General features: G+C 40.4%; 1 protein-coding gene across 8 annotated transcripts in view; it reads left to right on the top strand.

The window, feature by feature from the left end:
- KIAA0825 (KIAA0825 ortholog) overlaps positions 1-23554 on the top strand; it is a 419242-nt gene that overhangs the window by 133884 nt on the left and 261804 nt on the right. For 5 of the 8 annotated variants that reach the window (XR_010588808.1, XM_005306902.5, XM_065550178.1 and 2 more), the window contains 3 exons: positions 12689-12859; positions 20574-20668; positions 22403-22630. Coding sequence is in view for 7 of the 8 variants with exons in the window: in XM_005306902.5 (XP_005306959.2) it covers positions 12689-12859; positions 20574-20668; positions 22403-22630 (494 nt within the window). In the remaining variant the exon portion in view is untranslated. The remainder of the gene's footprint in view (positions 1-12688; positions 12860-20573; positions 20669-22402; positions 22631-23554) is intronic. The other 3 variants (XM_065550179.1, XM_065550180.1, XM_065550182.1) reach the window with 3 other exon arrangements.

Genomic DNA, 23554 nt, shown 5'->3' with positions numbered 1-23554 from the left:
TGGCAGCCAAGCTCCACCTCTCTTCCCCCCAGCACGCTGCGTCCCCGCTCCTTCACCTGCCTCCCAGCGGTTGGGAGAGGGCGGAGTTGGGGTAGGGACTTTGGAGAAGGGGTTAGAATGGGGCCGGGAAAGGGATGGGAAGAGGCAGAGCAGGGGTGGGGCCTCATGGAAGGGGTGGAGTGGGGGTTTTACAGTCTGTTACCAACCAATTTTGAAGTTCTCCGCTATTTTTATTTGAAAATTGGTGTACAACTACAGAAAGGTGTGGAGCTGTGCTGTGCCAAGAATACTATACCATTGTGATATCAGAGATAACTCAACCAATCACCACCCTTACTCAATAGCTAATTTGCACGCTACAGTTTCACTGGTTGTATGAGGGAAACTTCACAGATGGCGGATTACTTGGCCTGATTGCCACATCATTGTGCCTAGCTGCCACCTCACATATCAGCACAACCACCTACACAACAACAACAACCAGCATGTTCAAATACAAATAGCCTCTCACCCCAGTACACACCCCTTATTTGCCACCAACACAAATCAACCAAAATCTCCCAGCACAACACAACCCAGGCACAAATCAACACAGCTTCCCATCACAACACACATTTGCCCACCCTCAGTCAAACTTACCATAAATTTGAGTGGCTAAGTGGCAAGTCCTTTGCTAGTAAGCATATATTGGGTTACTCTGACAACGCAATAGAAGTCAGTAGAAAAATCACTATAAGATGCTATACGATTTAAGGATGTAGAAAAAAGGTATATATTATATGAGAAACAGTACGTGACCCTGTAATTAAAAGATTACATGATAACACATAGTCTCAAAGGAGCAGTGAAAAAGTTGTGTGTGCGACCCTAATTTTGGCATGTGTGCTTAACAGTGCAGTCTTAACATTCTCTTAGTGTAGTTTTTTTGTACAGAATGTGGTATAATTTGCAAGCAACACTGAGATTGGTTTCGTCTCAGGATATCAAACCTAATATTGATGCTCTTATTGATGCAAAACGCTGCCAGCTAAATGGCCAAAAATGAAATGACTGTCAAAATTAGCACTGACTTTTTCTCATTACAGTTTCTAAAAAGTTAATACATTGACTTTTAATAGCATACTATATTACTATTCATTTTTTTCATTTTTGACTATACTTTTATATTGTTGTATGAAAAGGTTTCAGTGATGCGGCCCACAGGCCAATGTACTAGTCCTCATGTGGCCCTCGTGGTGATTTGAGTTTGAGATCCCTGCTCTACATCAATAACTTTTTTTAATCCCTACATTAGGATTTACATGGAGTAAGCTGAGTCTCTACACTGTATTCAGTTTAAATTATTCAGAGAGAGGGTTTTTTTTATTTAATGTCCCCACCGATGTCACAAATGCTGTAGTCTTGGTCTCAGTGTTAATCACTTTGTGTCTCTTTCCTGCTATATTGCTATTGCATATCTAATTAATTTTATTGTATATAAAAATAAAGTTTCTGCAGATGTTGTTTTTAAAAATATATATAAATTGAAATAACTATATTTTTATATACATTAACTTAATTTTATTAGTTTGTTGTTTTCGATGAACTAGTCATTCTCCTAGTTTGGACTGCACTTTAATCAAACGTGTTTGCATTAACCCCTATATGAGAATTGAAAGACCACTTCCTTTCACAATTGTAAAATATCCGTAGGCAACTACAACAGTTCTATAGATGGAACAATAATACTACAAACATAATGATATATATATATATATATATTTAGCTACTTTTAATGGAGTCTAGCATCTGGAAACAGGAGAGCTAGTGCCATGGTACAAATCTCTCAGCATGCCACATTAAGTGTTTTGTGGACCACCAGTGGTCCCTAAGACCACAGTATGAAAACTGCTGTGATAAACAATACCCTCTTTCAAACTTGAATCGTAGTATTTCTGTTCTTTATTTAAGGTTGGAAAGGTGGTTTCTTTCTAAGCCTCTATTTTTCGGTGCTTACAAATTTCCAAATTATATATAATTTATACTGAAATTGATTATATTTATTTTTAAACAAAAATTATATTTATTTTGAAAGCTCAGAAAAGTTTATGTTGTCCTTTTTTGTCTTATGGGAGTTTAGGATAAAAATATTTTTCATGTTCGAAGAAAATTGTTGAGTCATGAATTGTTGTTTTTTTTTATTGTGTTTGTGTTCTTGTTTTGGGGTTTTTTTCAGTCAGTTAACTCAAAAATGTCTTCGCTCTAAAACTTATCACATAGGAATGAAGAATACATTTATGGCAGCACTTTTATCACATATTTCAGAGGACACAAGAATTCCATTCTTTCAGTGTTTACACAAAACACCCTTGCCCTTTGACTTTTGGGGATTCCTAAGGAATACAAATCTCAGATGGATGTGATGGTAAGAAATTGAACCATGTTCCCTGAGAATTTTGAGAGCTGCCAAGTTAAAATTTGGGCTTCATGACAGGCAAGGAGGAAGCAGGAGCTCAGATAATTAGAGTTAGTGATTTGTCACACGAAGAAAAGGTATTAGATATAATATTACTATGGTTTGCTTTTCTATTTCTTTTCAGGAGGAGGTGGGAGTAACTGAACTTTCATAGCTTATTTAAAAGTGACCTGTAAAGGGGGGAAATGGTTTATCTTTATTTTTTTTCTGCTTAATGATATCAGAAGAAGACCTGAAATGTTCTAAAACATACAGAAATAGCCCTCCAAGACGGACATTATGCTTGTCTTTTACATTAGAAATTCGTGTCTACCTGTTTTTCCTGGAAGCCTTTATATGTACAGTTGGTGAACTAGTAGTTTTGTGATATCACAGATACCATGGAAGAGGATCTTGATTGAAACATCTGAGAAACAGCTGAAAGACAAGTTCTTTGTTAAATATTCAACACACTACTCCTTCATTTAGGGCCTGAAATATCTCAAAATCCACATCCTTGGGTTCCCTAAGCTCTCCAGAAAAATAGGTAAGAAAGAATTGAAATTCCTGATTTTTTTTAAGGTTTTAAAAAAATCTGTCTTCACTATTTTGTTGACACTTCATTGGAGATCTAGAGAAGTGGATTTCTCAGGATTAGGTTTAGGGGTAGATGTGCTGAATTTGTAATGAAAGAGCTTTTCTTTCAGCTGATTCTCAGGAATTTCAGATACATGAAGTTAAAATAATGTGCATGCTCTCAGATTGTATCATCATCCAGTGCACGCTGGAATGTCTTTTCAGAACAAAAAATGAATGGAGGGAGCAGCTGTGCCTAAGGCCTAATAATAAAGTGTTTTGTAAAAGGTTACCATAACTTCATTTGCTAAAATGACATCTAATATTGTGTGTTTGGTCATCCAGAAATATGAAGAACTATATATACAAAATTACTACATTAAAAGAATGATAAGGTTGCAAAGTCAAGCATTTAGAAGTTAAGAAATGCTAGAGTTAAGGTTGCCCATGAAACTTTAATTTCGTTCCCTTTGCCCATATACATATTATGGGCTGTCAAATGTCATGCATTTGGTGGCCCTGTCACATCTACCTGCATTTCATCCAGGATCTTGCTTATCCAGGTAAATTGTGTGCGGCAACTGCCATCCTCCTGCCAGCAGTTGGAGACCTGTACATGAGTTCCAGAATGGAGACAGCAATGATTGTGTCAGTGGCAAGTGGGGCGGGGGGGGGGGGGATGGAGATCTGAGAATGGGGGACTGAGTAGGATGGGGCTGAAGAGCAGTCTGAGAAGGATCTGAAGGGCAGTTCTAAAAAGGTGTATCTGAGAAGAGGGCAGTTTCTGCTTCGAGTGCTTGTTCATGTCAGTTCCAATCAGGTGTGTGCACGTGCCGCGTGCACGACAGCCGGAAGATTTTTCCCTTAGTAGTATCCATGGGGTCGGCCTGGATGCCCCCTGGAGTCACGCCCTTATGGTGCTCAATATAGTGTCCTGACCACTCCCCCACCCCCAGTTCCTTCTTACCACCTGTGACAGCTAGCTGGAACTCTCCATTGCTCTTGCCTCGGCAAGCACATGTTTCGCAGTATTGTGTGTGTATATAGTTAGATTCAGTAGTAGTTTAGTTAGTGTAGACAGTTTTCTCTCATAAGTTCTTTGGGGGTCCCACCCCCCACGTTTTCCCCAGCTCTGGGGTATGCCTCGGTCCCTGGGCTTTAAGCCGTGCTCGGACTGCGGCAGGTTTATGCCAAGAAGTGACCCACACACTTCGTGCTTGAAGTGTCTCTGGGAGGGTCACTTTAGGAGCTGTTGTAAAATCTGTAGTGTGTTTCGCCCCAGGACCCTCAAGGACAGAGAACAGTGACTCTGAGTTCTGCTTATGGAGGCAGGACTTCAGCCTGAGTAGGACCCCGGCACGGCGGATCTGGCCCCAAGCGCCATCTCCTCAGTGCACAGTGCTCCAGCACCGTCAACACGTGAGCCAGTGCTGAGGAAGGACTCCTCTAAGGACCCGCAGCACTGCCATGGCTCCACGCACAGGTCCGGCACCGATCTCACTCACCGGTGCCCCATAAAAGAAAGAAGGCCAACAGAGGGTACTCCCCGACCAGGTCTAAAGGCCAGCAAGCCCCCATCGGGCCTCTGTCAACTCCTGCCCCAGCAAGGTCCAGTCGAGTCCGGACCTGCACCGCTCACCAGTCCACCGCTACAAGGACCTACAGCTTCCCTCCACGCCGGAAGTGTTCAAGGTAGCATCAGACCTCCTGGCACTGACAGCGCCACCCTCCCTCCAAGGCGGGAGAGGTCGCCGGCACCGGTTCCTGTTCCAATCCACTCTATGGGCAAGCCAGCGATGATGGCGCCGAGGAAGGTATCATCCCCTGTGCACCAACCCCTGGCACCGGTGGCCCGTGTGGGGGAGCTGCTCCAGGCATTGTTCACCGGTGCCGAATTGCTCTGCTCCTCCGTGGTCTTCACAGTCAGAGACCTCTGAGTTGGAAGTAGAGTCATCGCACTCCAGCAGAAGCTCCCGCTCCCCCCATGACCAACAGCCCTACCCAGCACAGTGGCAGGGACAGTGGCAGGCTCCTTGGTGGCTCTTCGGGACACCCTGGCCTATCATCAGAGCCAGGGAAGAGCTGGGGTTCCAGACTGGTGTTGGTGGCCTTGCTGTCCTTTGGGCCACCATACACACCACTTCGCACTGCTGCAAGGGACCCATCTGGCAGCTGTATTGATGTCGACGATCTCTGCACCAACCACGACATTGACGATCTCCGTGCCAATTGCTGCACCATCCTCAGCACTGATCGCAGCATTGTCCATGGCACTGACCGCCAGTATCACCGACCATGTCACTGACTGCAGCCCCAACTACCACACCATCCACAGCACTGATCGCAGCATTGTCCATGGCACCGACCGTGGCTCCCGTGTTCCTCGCTGTTAGGGACCCCAAAGGGGCCAAGTGCAGTGAGCAGGCTCCGGTACCAGCCGCCATCTTGTCGTTCTCGTCTCCGGATAAGGCAGTGGCTGGCTCAGCAACCATTCCAGCCTTAGAGGGCAGCAGGGTCCTACAGGAGCTGCTGAGACAGGTGGCCCAGAACCTGAACATTAAACCTGAGGAGGTGGTAGAGGCTGACTCAATGGTCGACATTCTTTCCCCTCCAGGGCTATCCTGTATTGTGCTGATGATGATTAAAACCATCAGCGATGCCATGAAGACCCTGTGGCAGACCCTGTCCTCATTGCCACCTACCACCATGAGGTACGAGCAGAGATACTTTGTTCCCTCAAAGGGGAACAAACACCTTTACACGCACCCCCAACTGGACTCTCTGGCAGTTGACACGGCCAACCAGCGCAAGCACCAGGGATACCTGGGCCCTTTCCCAAGAATCAGGAGGCCAAAAAGCTGGACCTCTTTGGGAGGAAAATCTATTCCACAGGGGGAGGGTTGCTGCTCTGTATCTCTAACCATCAGGTGGTGGTTAGCAGGCACAATCATAATACTTGTGGGGCCATGCAGAAATTTGCATAACTCCGTCCAATAAACGCTCGTGTGGAGTTTTCCACACTAGTAGAGGAGGGCAAATTAATTTCCCGTGCATCCCTGCAGGCGGCCCTGGATGCAGCAGATACGGCATCTTGCACCGGGGCTACCGGGTGGCCACAAGGAGGAGTTCCTGGCTGCAGGTCTCTGGCCTCCCGTACGAGGTGCAGCAGACAATCCAGGACCTCCCCTTTGAGGGTCAGTCTTTGTTTTCCGAGAAGACTGACTTTTATCTGCACAGCCTCAAGGACACTCTAGCCACTTTGAAGTCCCTGGGCCTCCACACCACTGCCACCCAATGGAGGCACTTTAGATCCCAGCCTCCACCAAGGAATTATCAACCTCAGGGTAAGCAGGACGGGTCGTGCAGGAGAAATAGGAACTCAAGGAAGAGACCTCACCCCTCCTCTGGCCAGGGCTGTAGCCAGTCAAAACCCTCCTCAGGCCCCAAACCAGCCTTTTGAATGTGTGCCCAGGGGCGACGCACCAATGCAAAGACTGGATCCATCCCGCCTTACCTTTTCGTCGTATCTATCCGCTTTCTACCATGCATGGGCCCATATTACATCAGACTGCTGGGTGCTCTGCACAGTAGAGAGGGAATATTCACTCCAATTCTCTGCCCTCCTGCCCTTCCACCCCCCTTCCCCGTCCCTCTTCAGGGACCCTTCTCACAAGCAACTGCTCATACAGGAGGTGCAATTGCTCCTCTCGCTGGGGGCAGTGGAAGAGGTTCCTCAGGAGGTGTGATTGCTGCCATCTTGGACTAACTGCTAATCCTAAAGCATTCAACTCTCTCCAACATCTGCATACATCTGGCAGCTAACTCTGCTCATCACCTCTATATGAAGGCGGTGCTGTCTTCCCTGCCCAACAGTGGCTAAGTTTCTCAGAGGATTCTTTCATGTCTTCCCACGTGTTAAAGACCTCAACATTTTTTTGGGGACCTCAACATTTTTTAATAGGATTTTTGGGACTTCCCTTTAAACCTTTGGCAACATGCTTTTTATACCGTATGTCCATTAAGACTTCCTTTCTTATTGGCTATAATTTCAGCCAGATGGAGAGGCGACATCCAAGCCCTTATGGTGGGATAATCCAATACAGAATTCCACAAAAACAAAGTGACTCTAAGGGTACATTTACTGTTCAGTTTCATGCTAGCTCTCACTGAGCTAGCCTGCTAAAAATAGGTGTGTAGCTGTGGTAGCATGGGCAGTGGTGAGCAGTGGCATGGGCTAGTCACCCTGAGAACAAACTTGCCTGGACCCTCTGGATATTTACTTGGGGTAGACAGCTCATGCTACTGCTCGCCACTGCCTGTGTTACCACAGATACACTCTTATTTTTAGGCACTAGCTCAAGGAGAGCTAGCACAAATATGTCTACTTGAATGGGAATCACACATACCCCAGCTCCAAGTGTAGATGTAGGCTTAGTCCTCACTCTAATTTCTTACCTAAAGTGGTCTCTGACTTTCTTCTCAACCAGATGATCCATCTACCAATTTCCTTCCTCAAAACTGATATTACTTGGTGGGGAAGCAAAACTTCCCACCTTCAGTGTTGTCAGATCTTTCCTATTTTCTGGACAGAACAAAGGCATTCAAGAGTTCTCCTAGACTGTTTCTGTATTTGTTGACAGGATGAAAGGTCAACCGATATTCACTTCAAAGATGTCAAAATAGGTCTTGGACTGTGTCAAAACATGTTATACAGTAGACCATTTGCATTCACTTGGGCTGGTGAGGACCCATTCCACCAGAGATCAGGTAGCATTTGCAGCTTCTCTATGAGGTGTCCAAACTCAGAGATTAAGGGCATGGCTACATTAGAGAGTTTACAGTGGCACAGCTGATCAGTGCACCTGCGACACTGTAAACTTTCTAATGGAGCCACTCTAAATTAACAGGGGAAAGCTCTTCCATCATCTTAACTACTCTAGCCTCTGCGAGCAGCTGTAGCCATGTTGGCAGGAGAAGCTCTCCGACCGACATAGCGCTGTCCACACTGGCGCTTATAACTTCTGTTGGTAACATAAATTAGGCCGACATAAACTATGGTGTAGACATAGCCTTATAAAGAAGTTACATAGAGTTCAGTTCACACTTTCACTAAGCAGTACTCCTGAGTTGAGTGCTCCAGACCTGATGCCCACTATGGGAAAGCTGCTCTTCAGTCACTCTACTCCAGGTGTTGAGTTACTGCTTGTGAGTCACCAGAGGTAGAATACATGTGAGCAATCACTTGCCTTCTCCACGTCTACAGAGTCTCTGTAAAGGTGGATTCTGTTTTGGTGAAGGAACTGGAGAGTGATTGCAGCCACCCTACCCTTTATACCCTTAGCTGCCGGAATGGACTTAACAGAGAGTGCAGTTCAAAAAGATTCTGGTCCCACACGTGTAGGATGCATGTGCACCAGAAGTGGAATACATGTGGGCAATACATCTTGAAGAACCACAATTACTATAGGGTAAATAACCATTGTTTCTGGTTCCCTAATCCGCAGCATTCTTCTCCATTCATAGATTATAAAGCCAGAGGGGACCACAGTTATTATTAGTCTCTGGTTCCATGTCTCTATCCTAATACCCCCTTCTATAATATGGAGCAGCAGGCAGCTACATTCTTAGTTTGTGTGAAATAACATTTTCCCTAAGGTACAAGAATACTATCTTTTCCTCTCTGTTTTCTGATAATACTGAAGTGTCCCAATTAATTAAAGCCCCTCTTGCCACCTTGAAATACAGTTATATTAGTGGTTAGGAAATTTACAAACATCTTCTTTCTACAGTTACTGTTTTGTTAAGTACTGTCGCAGAGTCAGAGTGCCTATAGAACATATTTAACCTCTAAACTCAAAGAAAAAATGCTGGTTTTACAGTACAATATGCTATGATCTGAAAAAGTATATAATATCGCTTCATGTATACACTACAGCTTAGCTTATTTTTTTTAATGTTTTCCTACACCCCTTTAATGGTTTGCAAGAACTTTGAACTCGGTCTTTAAGGTCCAGTTAAAATATATTTTAAATGTTCATTGAGGGGGGAGGGATAGCTCAATGGTTTGAGCATTGGTCTGCTAAACCCAGGGTTATGAGTTCAGTCCTTGAGGGGGCCACTTAGGGATCTGGGGCAAAATCAGTACTTGGTCCTGCTAGTGAAGGCAGGGGGCTGGACTCGATGACCTTACAAGATCCCTTCCAGTCCTAGGAGATAGGATAGGATATCTCCATTGAAAAAAATGTTCAGAGTTCTCTTCTGAGAGTTTGGGAAGATATTTTGGAGTAACATAATTGTATAGAATGTTTGTAATTGTGTTGGCTTTGAGGAATTTGTTACTTCCTGTTCATTGAAGAGCTGAGGGTCATATGATATCAGGCACCTGAGGTATTGGCAGGTCCAGATGAAGGGCATAAATCCAGGGCCATAAAAAAGTTGAGACATTGGGGACAGAGCTATATAAGGCCCTATCTGGCCCCTGCAGTAGCAATGACAGGTGGACCTCTCCCCTCCTCAGTAGACAGGGGCAGCAGTATGAGCAATAGGTCTTGGAGTTAATATCCCATTGAGATGCATGGTACAGTTCTTACTTCTGAGAGCTATTGTTTCTGGCTGTCTGCAGACTCAGACAAACATCAGCGCATTAGTTATACTCAGTTATACATTTTCAAGCAAGGATGAAAAAAAGGAGGGTTTCAGCATGTGTTCTGCTGGAAGCACAGGCCTCTAAGAATGGCAATGCAGTGATGCAAATATTATTACCTGTTATTTTTGGGGTGGGGAGGGAAGGGAGGAAGCAGCAGCACTACTAGCAATAGAAACACAAATATGATATTTCCTTTTATTCAACTCTTAAAAGTATAAGGGTGACTGTTAATGCCAAAACATTTATTCTGAATTTAGGGGAAGTTCAGCTCTGGATATAAAATTCATAGCTCTGTTCTATCGCTATATAAGGGCCCAAAATTGGCTCTGTTCTATCGCTATATAAGGGCCCAAAAAACCAAATCCAAACACTCCCAAACTTTGTCACATTTGGACAGGGCCATCCCTACCCATATGCAAAGTACGCAGCTGTGTAGGGCACCAGGAAATTTGGGGCACCACATTTCCTGATGCCCTGTGCAGCTGCATGCTGCTCCAGCCCCTGCTCCGCCTCTTTCCCATGGCCCCCCTCCCCTGCTCCGCCCCAGCCCTGCCTCTTCCCGCCCCTGCTCCACCTCAGCCCTTCCTATACTCCACCCCTTGCCCAAAGTCCCCGCCCCTGCTCCGCCTCAGCCCCGCCTTTTCCCACTCCTCCTCTGCCCCAGCCCTGCCCCCACTCCCCTGAGGACTGCAGCAGGGCTGGGCCTGCACTTACTGTGTGGTAAGTGGAGTGACCCAGACCCAGCCTGCTCCACTCCCCTGGCTCCCAGCCACGCCGCTGGTGAGTGCTGGGGGGCAGTTCGCTCCCTGCCCCCCAAGGCTGGGAACCAGGGGAGCAGAGCAGGCTGGGGCTGGGGGGTGGTTCCCCCCTTCCCCCACAGAGGCCTGGGGCCAGCGCCCAGCAGAGGCCTGGGGCCCCACACAGCTCCCCCCCTCAGGGGGGCTGTATAGGGCACCAAAATGGCTAGGGATGGCCCTGCATTTGGATTCTCAGCTGAACTCCATGGCTAAGAACCATCTCTGCTTCAAAGGGATCTGCCACTCCTTTTAACTGAGCCTGCTGTGCTCTGATTGGCTGCTTCCCTGCAGCTTTTCTAGGTAGGTCTGGAGGACCTTTGCTGCTCTTTTCCTGGGACAGGTGTGGTAGGACTGTGAGGCCTCCAGCAGGGGGCTCAAAGGACCTGGTACACCCTATCATGCACAGTTTTATCATTTTTTGAAATGTTACATTCCAAAAGTTATAAAAATAAAAATATTAAATATTACTTGTTAAAAACTGTGTGATTGAGTAAAACAAAATAAAAACCATCACACAGCCTTCTACAGTCTGGCTCCATGCTCAAGCAGGGTTCCCTGGTTCATGTGAAGTGATTATATGTTTCAAGCTTTAACCATTGAAAATAAAATGTTCAATTTCTGGAAAAAAATAACTGTTGTATGAGTGTAATGCTTGCTGATATTAGTTCACTGACAGTTTCACTTGTTTTCAAACCCCACATATTTAGGGTTGTGGAGAGTTAGATTGATGTCTCTTTTCACTCAGATGTCATATTCATTAACTGTATTGTGCAAGTAGAGTGTTAAACTGACAAGGTGACTTGCCAAGTGACAGTGTATTGATGTGATGTCCCAAACCATTAATATATGGTAAAGGGGTGTTTCTTGATTTGCTCAATCAATTTTTTGCAACACAATGTTTTTGTCTGCAAAATACTGCTAAGAATGTTTTCTGAATTAAAACTTTTAACTGGAATGTTCCCCACCTGCATTAGCTAATGGATAGTGAAATCTGGAGTTCAGTAGTTACTTTGTAATATGGCATATGTAAATGAGATCTACCAAAGGAATATGAACTCTATTAACAAAAGCTGATTTTTGTGTGTGTGTGATCACATTAATATAGGGACTGAACTTCCTGATTTTTAGTTTTAGACAATATTGTCAATCCTAAAAAATGATAACTTCTGAATGATATGTGTAAAATAAATATATGTTATAAAGCAAAATTGGCATATATATTCAGGCCTTCTTGTGTGTTTTGCCATAGTTATGCTAAATAGCATTGCCAATAAGAAGCAGCATATACTGTGGAGAAAACAGGAAAAGTTTAAAATATATTATTGTATGTAAGGTAAGAAATTACAAAAATAATTTTAATGTTTGCAAACAATGGTAGGGTTGCATCCATCATATAGAATTTTATTTATAAAAACATTCATCTACAGAATGTGTGCATCTTAGTGAATTTTATTTTAGTTTGGAATCAAACCAGAGAAGGATAAAAAGAAAAAAGCAACCACTACAATCTGCCAAGATGTTTACTGAGTAACAATCTTGTTGTGGGTTATGATCAGCTCAGTGTTGATGGTTCTTGATTATGGTATCTACCATAATCTGATGGATACAGGAGACTTATTATGTTGTATTTGTAATATAATTTCAAACGGTCATAATCAAGATCAAAGAGTTGAATACAATGAAATTTTGGTTGATGAGGCAATTGAAGAAAACTGCCCAAAGATGGAAATAGGAGATTTCTCAGATGTGGCTGGTTTTACGTCACTTACTCCTTTTTCTTTCTCTCCCATCCCCTCAGATGTATGGTTTGGAAATGGGACTGGAGATGGGTGGAGCAGAAATGCAACTTGCTTTGGTGATCCTTGCTTGGCAGACTGATCCTGCAAGGGGACTTCTCTGACAGTTGTAATTTAGAGTAGCCTTTAGGTTTGTCCTTTGTTTGTTTCAGCTCCCAGCCTACTCCAGGATTGGAGGAGCAGAAAAGTAGTTTTACACCACCTTTCTCCCCCATTTCATTTGTGCACTGAGCGCATCTCCACTGGATTCAGGGATCTGATCCTTTAAAAAAGGAAGTGACACAGTTCAGACTATGATATTAGATTATCTTGTGTCATGACAAATAATAAGACTGATTTTATACCGTGTATTTTAATAAAATTTAGTTTTATCATAAGCATATTTTACATAATATCTACTAAGAAATAAAATAAATGTTATGACTTTTTATTTGGACAGCTACCCAAGAATGCCTCAGAAAAGGAAGGAACTTCTGCTTAACGTTGTATCAACTCAAATGTCTTTCTCAGCTTATAAAACTCTTTTTGTTTATGGAAGAAAGAGTTGAAGAACTCTCTGCAGAAATTCTGTTGTTGCCCTGTTTCACTGAGAAGAACAAAAATGTTCAAGGTAATGTGTAATTTTCCTCACATACTGTTCTCTTTTCAGTTTGTGGAAAAGGATCACTTGGTATGAATTCCAAATTAAATTAAATTTGCAGTATTATAAAAATAAATTGCTGTATGTTTGCATTTTTTCTCCAATCCCCCATATCAACAAGTATCTTTCAACATCTCATTAAATATTTATTTAAAATAATGTAGATGTATATTTAAATTGTAGCTTTTGTGGGAAAGAATTGATACTTGTATGTAAAAGATGTGATTATATTATAATTATTTCTGATATGGAGTGAAATACACTGGTGTTGCCTAATAAACATTTTCTACATATATTCTATATAACAAACTAATAGATGGAGGTTTCCACTGCTGTGAATATTCCTGAGCTTGTTCCATGGAGGCTGCAATTTTTATATTCAGTGGGGAAATCCTTGAACTTTGAACACTAATTTTAGGTCAATGTAATGTACATTTAAAATAGTTTTAATGTAAATATAGTTGTTTTAATTTGTAGCTTGATCCTGCAAACACTACTGAGTTGTTCCATTGACTTCAGTGGGACATCTCATAGCAATAAGCACTTTCCCCAGAAGTAAATATTTGCAGAATCAGGTCTTTAATTTGTATTTCCCTTTCCTTATTTTATTACTGGACTATCTCCAGAAATATGAGATGAAGAAAATGTGTAACCCTGCAAGCTAGGAAATGAGATGAAGAAAATCCACTAGCTGAGAAATGGTGTGCCTATAATATGTTCCCCTTCCCAGCTTCTTTACCCAATACACTTAGACCAGGTCACCAATGAGTATATAATCTCAAGAGCTTTAGCTAGGCTGCAAGAAAAGTTTACACTAGAAATGAGGCTAGGCTGCTCAGGGAGTAGGATAGGTAGGTAGAGTCATGTGCTTTGTATCTCTGCACCAAGCTGTGGGCTGGGAAGAAATGTGTTCTGGGAGTATGGTCTAAGAACACTTAAAATGAAGAAGCATGGAAAGAAAGAATAGAGAGGTATACAACTTGTCAATGGAGTAGAGCAGTGGTTCCCAAACTGGGGTTTGTGAAATGTTACAGGGGGTTCTCAGGGAAAAATTCCCTAATGGTGGACAGAGTTGTCTCTAGGAACCCCGGGCAGCATGGGGCCAGCAGCCCGGAGCGCCTGGACTTCCAAGAGCTAAGCAGATCAAAGCAAGCATCTCTATCACACTGAGGAAATTTAAACTTCAAGACTCCTTATAAGTAATGGAAAGGAGGTGGATATTTTTTGCTGTTTTTAAAATTAAATAGGCAGCTAGTATTATTTTTAAAATTATTATAAAGAACAAGTTTAAGCTTTGTTGTAAAGTGTGTTGTTTGCCTGGACTGCTCAAGACCTGAATGCTTGTGTAGGAGGAACTCTTTGAGTTGGCTTCTTAAATACCTTGGCTTGGTCCACACTAACCCCCCACTTCGAACTAAGATACGCAACTTCAGCTACGTGAATAATGTAGCTGAAGTCCAAGTACCTTAGTTCGAACTTACCACGGGTCCAGACGCGGCAGGCAGGCTCCCACGTCGACTCCGCGTACTCCTCTCGTGGAGCAGAAGTACCGGTGTCGACGGCTAGCACTTCCAGGATCGATCCCAGAAGATCGATTGCTTACCGCCGGACCTGGAGGTAAGTATAGACGTACCCCTTCATGCTGTTTGACATCTGATACTCCTTGATGAAACATAGGGCCTTGTCTTATAACAGGCTTATTCAAAATGATACAAGCTACGAAAGTGAGATCTTGGAAGAGTGGTGCCATTTTCATAATGTAATAAAAATACTGTAATGATAAATAATTATTAATAATAGTGTGTAATAAGCATGTCATAAAACATTTTAATATTTCCAAGATCACTGCTTTTATAACTTATACTCAGGTAAAGGAGAAAATCCCTGGAAATATTCATTTTTAGGAGGGGATTCGCAAGACTTGACATTTTAGTGAAAGGGGTTCACACGTTGTTAAAGTTTGGGAACCACTGGAGTAGAGCAATGCATTCTTAACCTGAATTTGCTGGACACTATGTCAGTAAAATAAAGAAATAGAAATCATTTTGTGTTAAAACAACACTAAATTAACCTAAAAGTATTTTTAGATGATATATTGAAGCTCATTTAAAATTGGTATTCAAAGCCTTCTGTTTTTCCTATTGATTTCAATGTGGAATGAGTTTCTTTCTCACTCAGTCTATCATACTTTCTCCCTGTTAGCAGGAAATTGTATGCCTTACTTAACTACATTAATTGTGAGTAGTGTTGTTTCTGTTCTCTTAGATACAAGTGTAATTACTCTAAGAAACTCTGAAAACAGGAAAACAACATGATTGTGTTTAACAAAATATATTTTGTACAGAAACACCTTTTGTCTAGTTATTTAGAGTAATATATATTTTGAAAGAAGGAATGTTAACAAGGAAATGTTCTGTTTTCCATGAGGCATATTTAGGCCCTGACCCTGCAAACACTTACACATGACCTTCACTTTACATAAAACTGTTGGTGCTGAATGGTTTGAGCTTTTCTTTTCCTGAATTTTTCTACTCATTTATGACTGTCTCTATACTCGTATTGTCTCCTAAGTGGTGGCCCTAGCTTCCATATCCGAACAGGTGAGTGTCATTAGATCAGCTGCAGTGGCAGCATTCTGGGATGGAAGGCTCCCGTGGTTCCAAAGGAAGTACAAAATTTTGGTCACCATTTAACAAATGTGATGATATATTTAATACAGATTAGGGCAGTGTGCCTAGCTAACACCTTCATTTTCAGACTTGCTATTCTGATTAAGGTGATCTGGATTTATTCAGAAAACCATTCTGAAGTACATCAATTACTAAGAAGAAATATGAAGTGCAGGCATGGCCAGAGAAATAAGAAAACAGTGTTTGAGAAGTAAAATATTAGTTGGCATTATCTTCACTTCTTATTACTAGAAATCTCGGTTGTAGTGGCTACCTGAAAGATAATCTGATGTGGAAGAATGAGAACTATGTTTACAGTTGTTCCAGCTTTCTGTCAAGAATCCAGAAGGGAAATAAGATCTTCTCTGTCAATGTCCTATATTATCCTGATTAAGCTTGATAACTGTCTCACTGATAGTCTTGATTAGAAGAGGCCCTTATTAGCCTTGTACTTAAGTCATACCAGGAAGTAACTGAATATTTTTTGGCTGTTGGAATAACAAGTTTAGTTGTTCTTAGTTCAGAATATCATGTGGGGACTTCAGACTTGATATTTAGAACATTTGTAAAGTTTCATCAGAAATAAAGTAGTTCTTTGGACAGTTCCTCATTTATTTATTTATTTATTTATTGCCAGAGGTGGTATCTGAGTTTTATCTAAACCAGGAGGATTCTTGGCCCTCATTTTTCCCTAGACCCAGCGATGACAAAGAGCAATGGCTGCATAAATTGGATGTAAGAAGAACACTTAGGGTTTATCTCAGAAGAATCAAAGATTTCAGATCTTCTGACAGATTGTTTGTACTCTTAGGGGGTCTTAAGAGGGGTCAAATGGCTTCTAAGAGTTCCTTAGCTAGATGGTTAAGGGATTGTATTAGGGAGGCGTATGTAGTTAAGGGTAAAGAGGCTCCCAGGGTTTGTAAAGCTCATTACACTAGTACTATAGCTGCTTCTTGGGCGGAGAGGTCGAAGGCTTCCACATTGGAAATTTGCAAGGTGGCCACCTGGGCTTCTCTTCATACTTTTTCATAGCATTATTGCTTGGATGTAGTCTCTTCCACAGATTCTGCTTTTGGTAGGAGGTTGCTTGTGAACCAAAAAAAGAACAGTGAAGAAAAGAAAGACATGTAGTTCACACTTCTAGCTGCCAACAAGACAAGATTCTTTGCAGAGTGAACAATGGAAACCTTAGAAGATCAACTTAGGCGATTGAAAATAGAAGTTACAGGGAAGTACTGCCCACCAGTACTCTCTTATGGTAACCCCATGGCAGACAATAGCACCAAGGGACACACTGAACCAAAGTGAACTCTGTAGGGAGGTGGCTGTAGCAATTGTACTGAGGTGATCTGGACAATTCTGTGACTTCAGTTTGAGAATTCTGTGTCTGGAATTCTCTGGAATGTATTCAATAGGTTAAATCCCCCAAATTGTTTCACATAGATGAACAAAAATAATCTCTGTATTACATTCTCTATTATAATTTATTTTCAGTATGCTTTTTAAATTCTTCATAGGTTTATTTCTTGACTACTTTATTTTCAAACATTGCAAAAGCAGGTATTCCTCACTGAGGACTACATACATACCATGTTTTAAGCTTAAATCCAAAGTATACTTCAATTATCCAACCACAAATAAGGTATCTGAAAAATGATTTAACTGATATAAATACTTGATTCGTGCACCACCAACTCAACAATATATAGAATTTGCTTTTAGAATTGCTACAACAATATACTTCCGAGAGGCGAATAAGCATGAGGAATTTCTGTCAAAAAGCATTTTTGGGGGGGAAGTCATAAACCGCTAAAAATAGAATGTGAAAGCACTTTGACCACCAAATTGTAGTGTGTCACCAGGGCAAGTCTACATTTCTTATCCTTTTGGGAAAAAGGTAGGTTTGGCCATCAGGGCTCTCTAGCAGGGAGTGGATATAATTAACCCTTTCCTTGTTGGTCTTTCACCATACCTGCTCTCATCTATTTACATTCCATTGAAATCACTGGAATGTTCAGACATACCTAGTACATTCAGCATCACAGGTTCTATTTGAAGGAACCTGGAACATTCAGTAGCAGTCAGGGTTAAGTGTGAGATCCTTATTTAGAATAAAGAATACACTGACAAATTGCATTTTCCTTCCATCTTTAAGATGCGTTTTCTCTCTTTCCTCTGGCTTTTCAGAAGCCTCTTGTTGAGACTTTTAAAAATCAAAAACATCTAACACACTTTCATCTTTCTCTCACCCTTTTTCCATTCTAGTGAGAAAGGTGAACTTTGGACAGATCTGATAATGAGTGCCAAGAAAAGCTTTTTCCAGTAGAGCTCTTTGAAACACCCTGGGCAAAGCTGTCAAGCCCTTAGGTTTACAAGCGTTGCCTCAGGGGACCAAAAAGATTTGCAAAGGTCTTCCTTTCACAGCTTAAGAAGAAGAAATTTTTTACTTTACATCCATTTCTAGAAAGCATAATAAAAGGAAAATAGGATCAAATTTACAAGGTGCATCATCTTAATAGACAGTGTTTGAAGTTGTACAGACTTCAGCAAGACAAATATGATCTTTGCTTTGGTCCCAAAGGTAGATGCAGTTATAGCTTCTGTAGTAAATATTTTTTTTTCCAAAGGAGCAAACTGACGGGATGATGGAATTTACACTTAGAAAGACATATGAGTTTTACTTTGAGATGCATATTTCCTCTGTTTGGTATGTGAGAACAAATTAGAAGTTCATGATGGAGCACAGAACCTAGGAGGACTTCAAATCTATTATTACTAAAATATTTTTAGTTTTTCTTTTTATTATTGATGTTTCTATTGATATTCTTCATTTTCTTCAGAATCTATTATCTCTAGTGGAGTTAAAATAAAAATCCTGGCTGAGTTCATATCAAATAGATGGGCAATCTAACCTGCAGGTAACTTTGGTTGTAGTATTATTTACCTTTCTAACAATTATTTTTGAGATGTTGAAAGGATCTGTGTTAGGTCCAGGCTTCAGTAATGACCTAGACAAGGGAGAACACCGAAATTGTCTGGGGTTGGTGGAGGGGGGCACTTGGGTCTGGAGAAGGTTTATGCTGTGCTAGAATCTGGTCTTGGAGGGAGAAGTTTGATAGTGGTGTGTAATTTGCACAGGAGTTTTTACTGAGATATGTCAGCAGTTCTGGAATATATATGCAAACATATCAGGTTACAAGCAACTGATCATATCTGCACAGCTCTGCTGTAGACTAACGGGGCAGATTCTTAACTAGTGTAAATTATCATGGCTCCTATGACAATTTATACTAGTTGAGGATCTATTTCAAAATGTTATGTTCGCTTCTGGTCAGTTCACTGAAAATATTAACAAGGTGGAGGGTGTTCTCCGAAGGACAGTGTAAATGGAGGCTAGTCATTTGACTTTTTGATAAAAGATTAAGAGTGAATTATATATTGCTTACTTGAGTAGTGACAATAAGAGAATGTAAGTCTTCTGACATTGAAAGGTTGTGAATGCTACCAGCAGATGAATATCTAACATAGTAAGAGAAAGTATAAATTTTCTTTCTCAGTGTCAGCTCATTATTCCTAGGTAGATTGGATATCAGGAGAAACTTCCTGAGAGCAAATTCTTAAAAATAAGGAACAATCTCCCAAAGGAAGCATTGGAAGTTCCATCACATAGTGCATTTAAAAATAGGCAGAATTAAATGTATAGCAGAAAACTACTTGCAGTAGGAAGGCGGTGAAGTAGGTGACCTGATTAGTATTGTCCATCTTTATATTCTGCCATTTTATTTTTCATATTTCTAAAAATAAAAATTATTTTTCCCTGGAACTAGTTTCATTAACATAACTCAAAACAGGACGTGAGGAAGTCATTCCAAGCCATGGAACATTGTTTAAGAGCATAAGCAAAATACCTTCCTTCAAAGGATGTGCTATCTAAGGAGAAGGGAAAATCCATGTTAGACAAATGAGATCCTAAGGATCTCAAAAAATTAGATGTTTTCTTCAACAGAAAAGCTTTCCCAAACTTTGAGCATACATATTGCCAATGCCTTCAAGCTGCAGAAGACCTTTTAATATATGCTCTTAACAATATTCTTTAGCTATGCTTGATAGCATTCTATCATTTAGTGCTCCTTGTTTCTTGTCTTTAATTTCACATAAGACATAGTAAATTAGTAATACCTGCACCAGTGTTGTATGTAAACTGTATATTAGGAAAGGGAAGGATGTTTAAATTATTAATTACATTGCTTTTATTTACTTGTTGAGCGCTGGTGGTATGTTTAGTGCTGCTCAGAACATAGAATAGACATGGCCTCTGTCCTGTAAATCTAAGGGCCAGATAGCACAAACACACATGCAAATAACTGCATGGGGCAATTCATGTGTGTTTGCAGGACCGGGCCCTCAGTTTGTACCTCTGTCCCAGTTATTGGTTTACTCCAGATTAAATCAGTGGCAAAATTCCCATTGAGATCAATGGTATGTGACTGGGCCATATATGTTGGGCTTTGCTAATGAGGTATTAGTTCTAAAGAAGTCTGTACTTACTCTGATTGTTATTTTGGATATAATAATTAGCTGCCATTTGATTCTTAATGTGTCAGAATTTTTAAAACGCTAAAATGTTTAAAATATATAGTGCCACATAATTTATTTAATTTACTGAACAAAGAATAGAAATTAATTTTTACACAGCTGCTCTAAAGTTATCTATTCTCGCTAGAAACAGGTGACTGCACAATCAGTATAAAAATGAATTAATGACAAAAGGAACTATATTTTATACATTATCTATGCATATGTGTAAAATATGAATACAATGGGATGTGGATTTCATAAGGTTATATAAAAGGAGCTGTGTATAACCTGAATTTGACTTTATCGCAACATTAGTATTCTACTACATTTTGTTGAATTTTTTTATTCTACATATTGATATATCAGAAGGTGTTGTAGGCTGCAGATTTTTCTACAGAATTAATCTTACCTTTGATCCCCTTTATCATACTGTGCAGGAGTTCTGAAGAAAGCTGGTGGGGAGCTTTTAATAGGGGAAACTAGAGCAAATGAAACCAGTGTGCTTCCTGAACAGTTACTTCAGGTAAAAGAGGTGAGTATGAAAAGAGACTTGCACTTTATAAGGATTTTTTTCTTTTTCTTTTTCTCTCTGTCACCAATATAGATTCTGTTGGCATACTCATTATAAACACCTGTTTCCAGAAGTTAATTGTTTGAATATTATAATTAATGTTAAACTGCAGAATCTCAGCTCAGGATGAAAAAAATCCTATACAAAATTTGTATGTAAAGAGACAAAGGGGATAATCTTTTTTTATTTTTATTTTTTGGTACACATTATACTGTAACAAAGTTAACATCAGAAGAACACAATGTCACAGTTACAAAGAGGAAAACCAAAACCGTGCACAAACATAAAAGTCTTTATTTAATATTCCATGTGTTCTTGAATATACCATAGGCTGACAAAATGTACTGAAATCTTAGTAGCTGATCATGCAGATGCTTACTGCTAGGGTTTGTGTTAGTTCCTTTACTAGGCATTTAGTGCTGTAATCCTTGCAGAAAGCATATGCAGTATTGTGGCTTGGTCTGTCCTCCATTCACCAATTAAATGTTGGAGTTGAGTTTAGGGAACTTAAGAGGTTTAAAAGACATGCCAAGTCCTTCATTGCCCAGTAGTGGAATTTTATTAATCAGTCCCAAATTTTAGGCCACAAACAGCTTGTTTAAATACACTTTGGATCTGTTTGTGGGACTTATGTTTGAATGTTATCTTTATAGAAAGTATTTTGATCCAGATGAGCTATACCTAGCACAGGACTCGAAGACAATGTGGAGAAAGTGGTATTATGCTGCCTTTGTACTCCCCAAATTGTGGGGTGGGCTCTGGGATCAATTAAGTCCCTGACACAAGTTAGAGCAATGTAAGCGCTTTTCCATTTCTGGCTGGTTATAATGCCTAACTTCTTAGCGTACACGCACAATAGGCTATTGCAGCAGCTAGGGTTGTTAGAGTCCTATCTCCTCCCCTCTCCTACCATACCGCTTATGTCAGAGGCTGGTTAGGTTAGGCCCTGAAATATTCCCCTTAAACTAGAGACATTATCAGTTGACCACCATTGTCCAGCTTTAAGATGGCTTTACACCATCAGAGCAGTGAAAAGCAGAATTAATGTGAACCAGGGGGTGGTACATGACATTCCTCAGATCCACCTCAGAGATCTCTAATTTTTTGGCCAGGTTTGTGAACGACCTAGACTAGTTTAAACTGTGGCCAAATGCAGCACTAAAGAGGGAAATTCTAGCATTGGTATGCCAAAACTGGTTTCTCTAAACCGTTTACCATTCACATTATTGGTTTGCTGGTTTTGAGTTATAAGCATGCTAAGGAAGTAAGAGAGAATATTACATGGTGTTTGTAATATAAACTATAAAAACGGCTATAAAATGTAATTGACTTTATTAAATATATTGAATTTAAAGGTTGCTTTATGTGGTAAGTAAAGTGCAGCCTGCTGCTCAAATAAAGATAGTTTTATTGAAATAGATTTTTATAAATGACATTTTGATATTTTTATTAACTCCAATGGCAATTTAGATGAAACATTACTATATGTATTAATCTGTGTTAAGAATACATATGCCTTTTAATGTTAGTTCATTGTTTGTGAATTGTATTTTCCGAGTTATGTGAATGGTTTTCACAGTATGACAGAGTATCTCTACGTAACTTGTATACTGGTAGTCATATAAGATTGGAACCGTAACAACAGTAATGCTCATTGCTGAGTTTGGATTTATGTCAGATACATTTATATTTCAGACTACTTTATTGGATTTTAGTTGGAGGAATGCATTTAAAGACCTGTCTTCTTCTGTGGCGCACTGTATAACAATAGCAATTGAAGATTTTTCAACTAAAATTCTTCAGCTTGAGCAGAAAGAACAGGCTTCAGCTGCAGTCTATACAATGAGCCTAGTAAACATCCAGCAAATGAAAGAGTCCTGGGAAACGGTCCACGAGGTGGAACAACCAAAACGAATAGCAAAGGCAGGTATCCAAAGATCTGAAGTTTGCAGGGAGACAGAATGCCAAGGTTTTTTGCCGTCCAAGCTTTGAAGTGCTTACAGTGCCATTAATATTCCAAGTTGTATGTAAATGGAGTTAAAAAGAAAGTGAAAGGCATTACAATACAATGCCAAACATTGTGTTATACTTTAACATATAGTCTGTACTAAACAAAATGAACTTTTTAATTTTGCCCCTATTATTTTTTTTGCATCAAAAGGATTCAAAACCATTCCGATTAGTGTCTGTGGCTTTACATCCCAATTTGATGATGATATGCTTGCAAAATTTGAAGCATTGCTATAAAAGGATTTCCTGTATTTATTTCCTTAGGCATGCCATTTAATTAATCAACATAACCGATATTATGGCCAAATTGGAGTTCTTTGATTTGGCTAAAAGGTCAGATATATTGATTAATTAAATGGTTAGTCTAAGGATATATAATATATGAAAGCTTTTTAATGTTGTAATTTTTGCAAGTGTTTTACCTATTTAGGATGGAAAGCAATTGATACTAAGCAGAATTATAAAATGTTTAGTTAAAGGAGCGTATAGACTTTTAGTAAGATGGCTTTATTGAGAACAATACATACACTTACTAGAAGATGACAATGTCCAACCTATAACTAGCAGCAAGAAATTGATTAAAACATTGCTTTTGAAAATGATATAATAGTTTAGAGAATTATCCCTGTTTGGAAGGAATTAGTCTTATCTTCTGAACGCCATTAAATATATGTGATGAGAGGGCATGAGCAAAATTAGGGCATTATCTTATATAAGGTTAAATCCTTAAATATTTTTTAGCCTGTACTGTGCCGGTATACAGCACAAAGATTGTGAAGTTATATTTGATGTATTATAAATAAATGTTTTGCCTTCTATACCAGAGATTGAAATTTT

The sequence above is a fragment of the Chrysemys picta genome, chromosome 6 (assembly GCF_011386835.1).
Source record: "Chrysemys picta bellii isolate R12L10 chromosome 6, ASM1138683v2, whole genome shotgun sequence".
Lineage (NCBI taxonomy): Eukaryota > Metazoa > Chordata > Testudines > Emydidae > Chrysemys > Chrysemys picta.
This window is presented reverse-complemented; position numbering and strand designations above follow the sequence as displayed.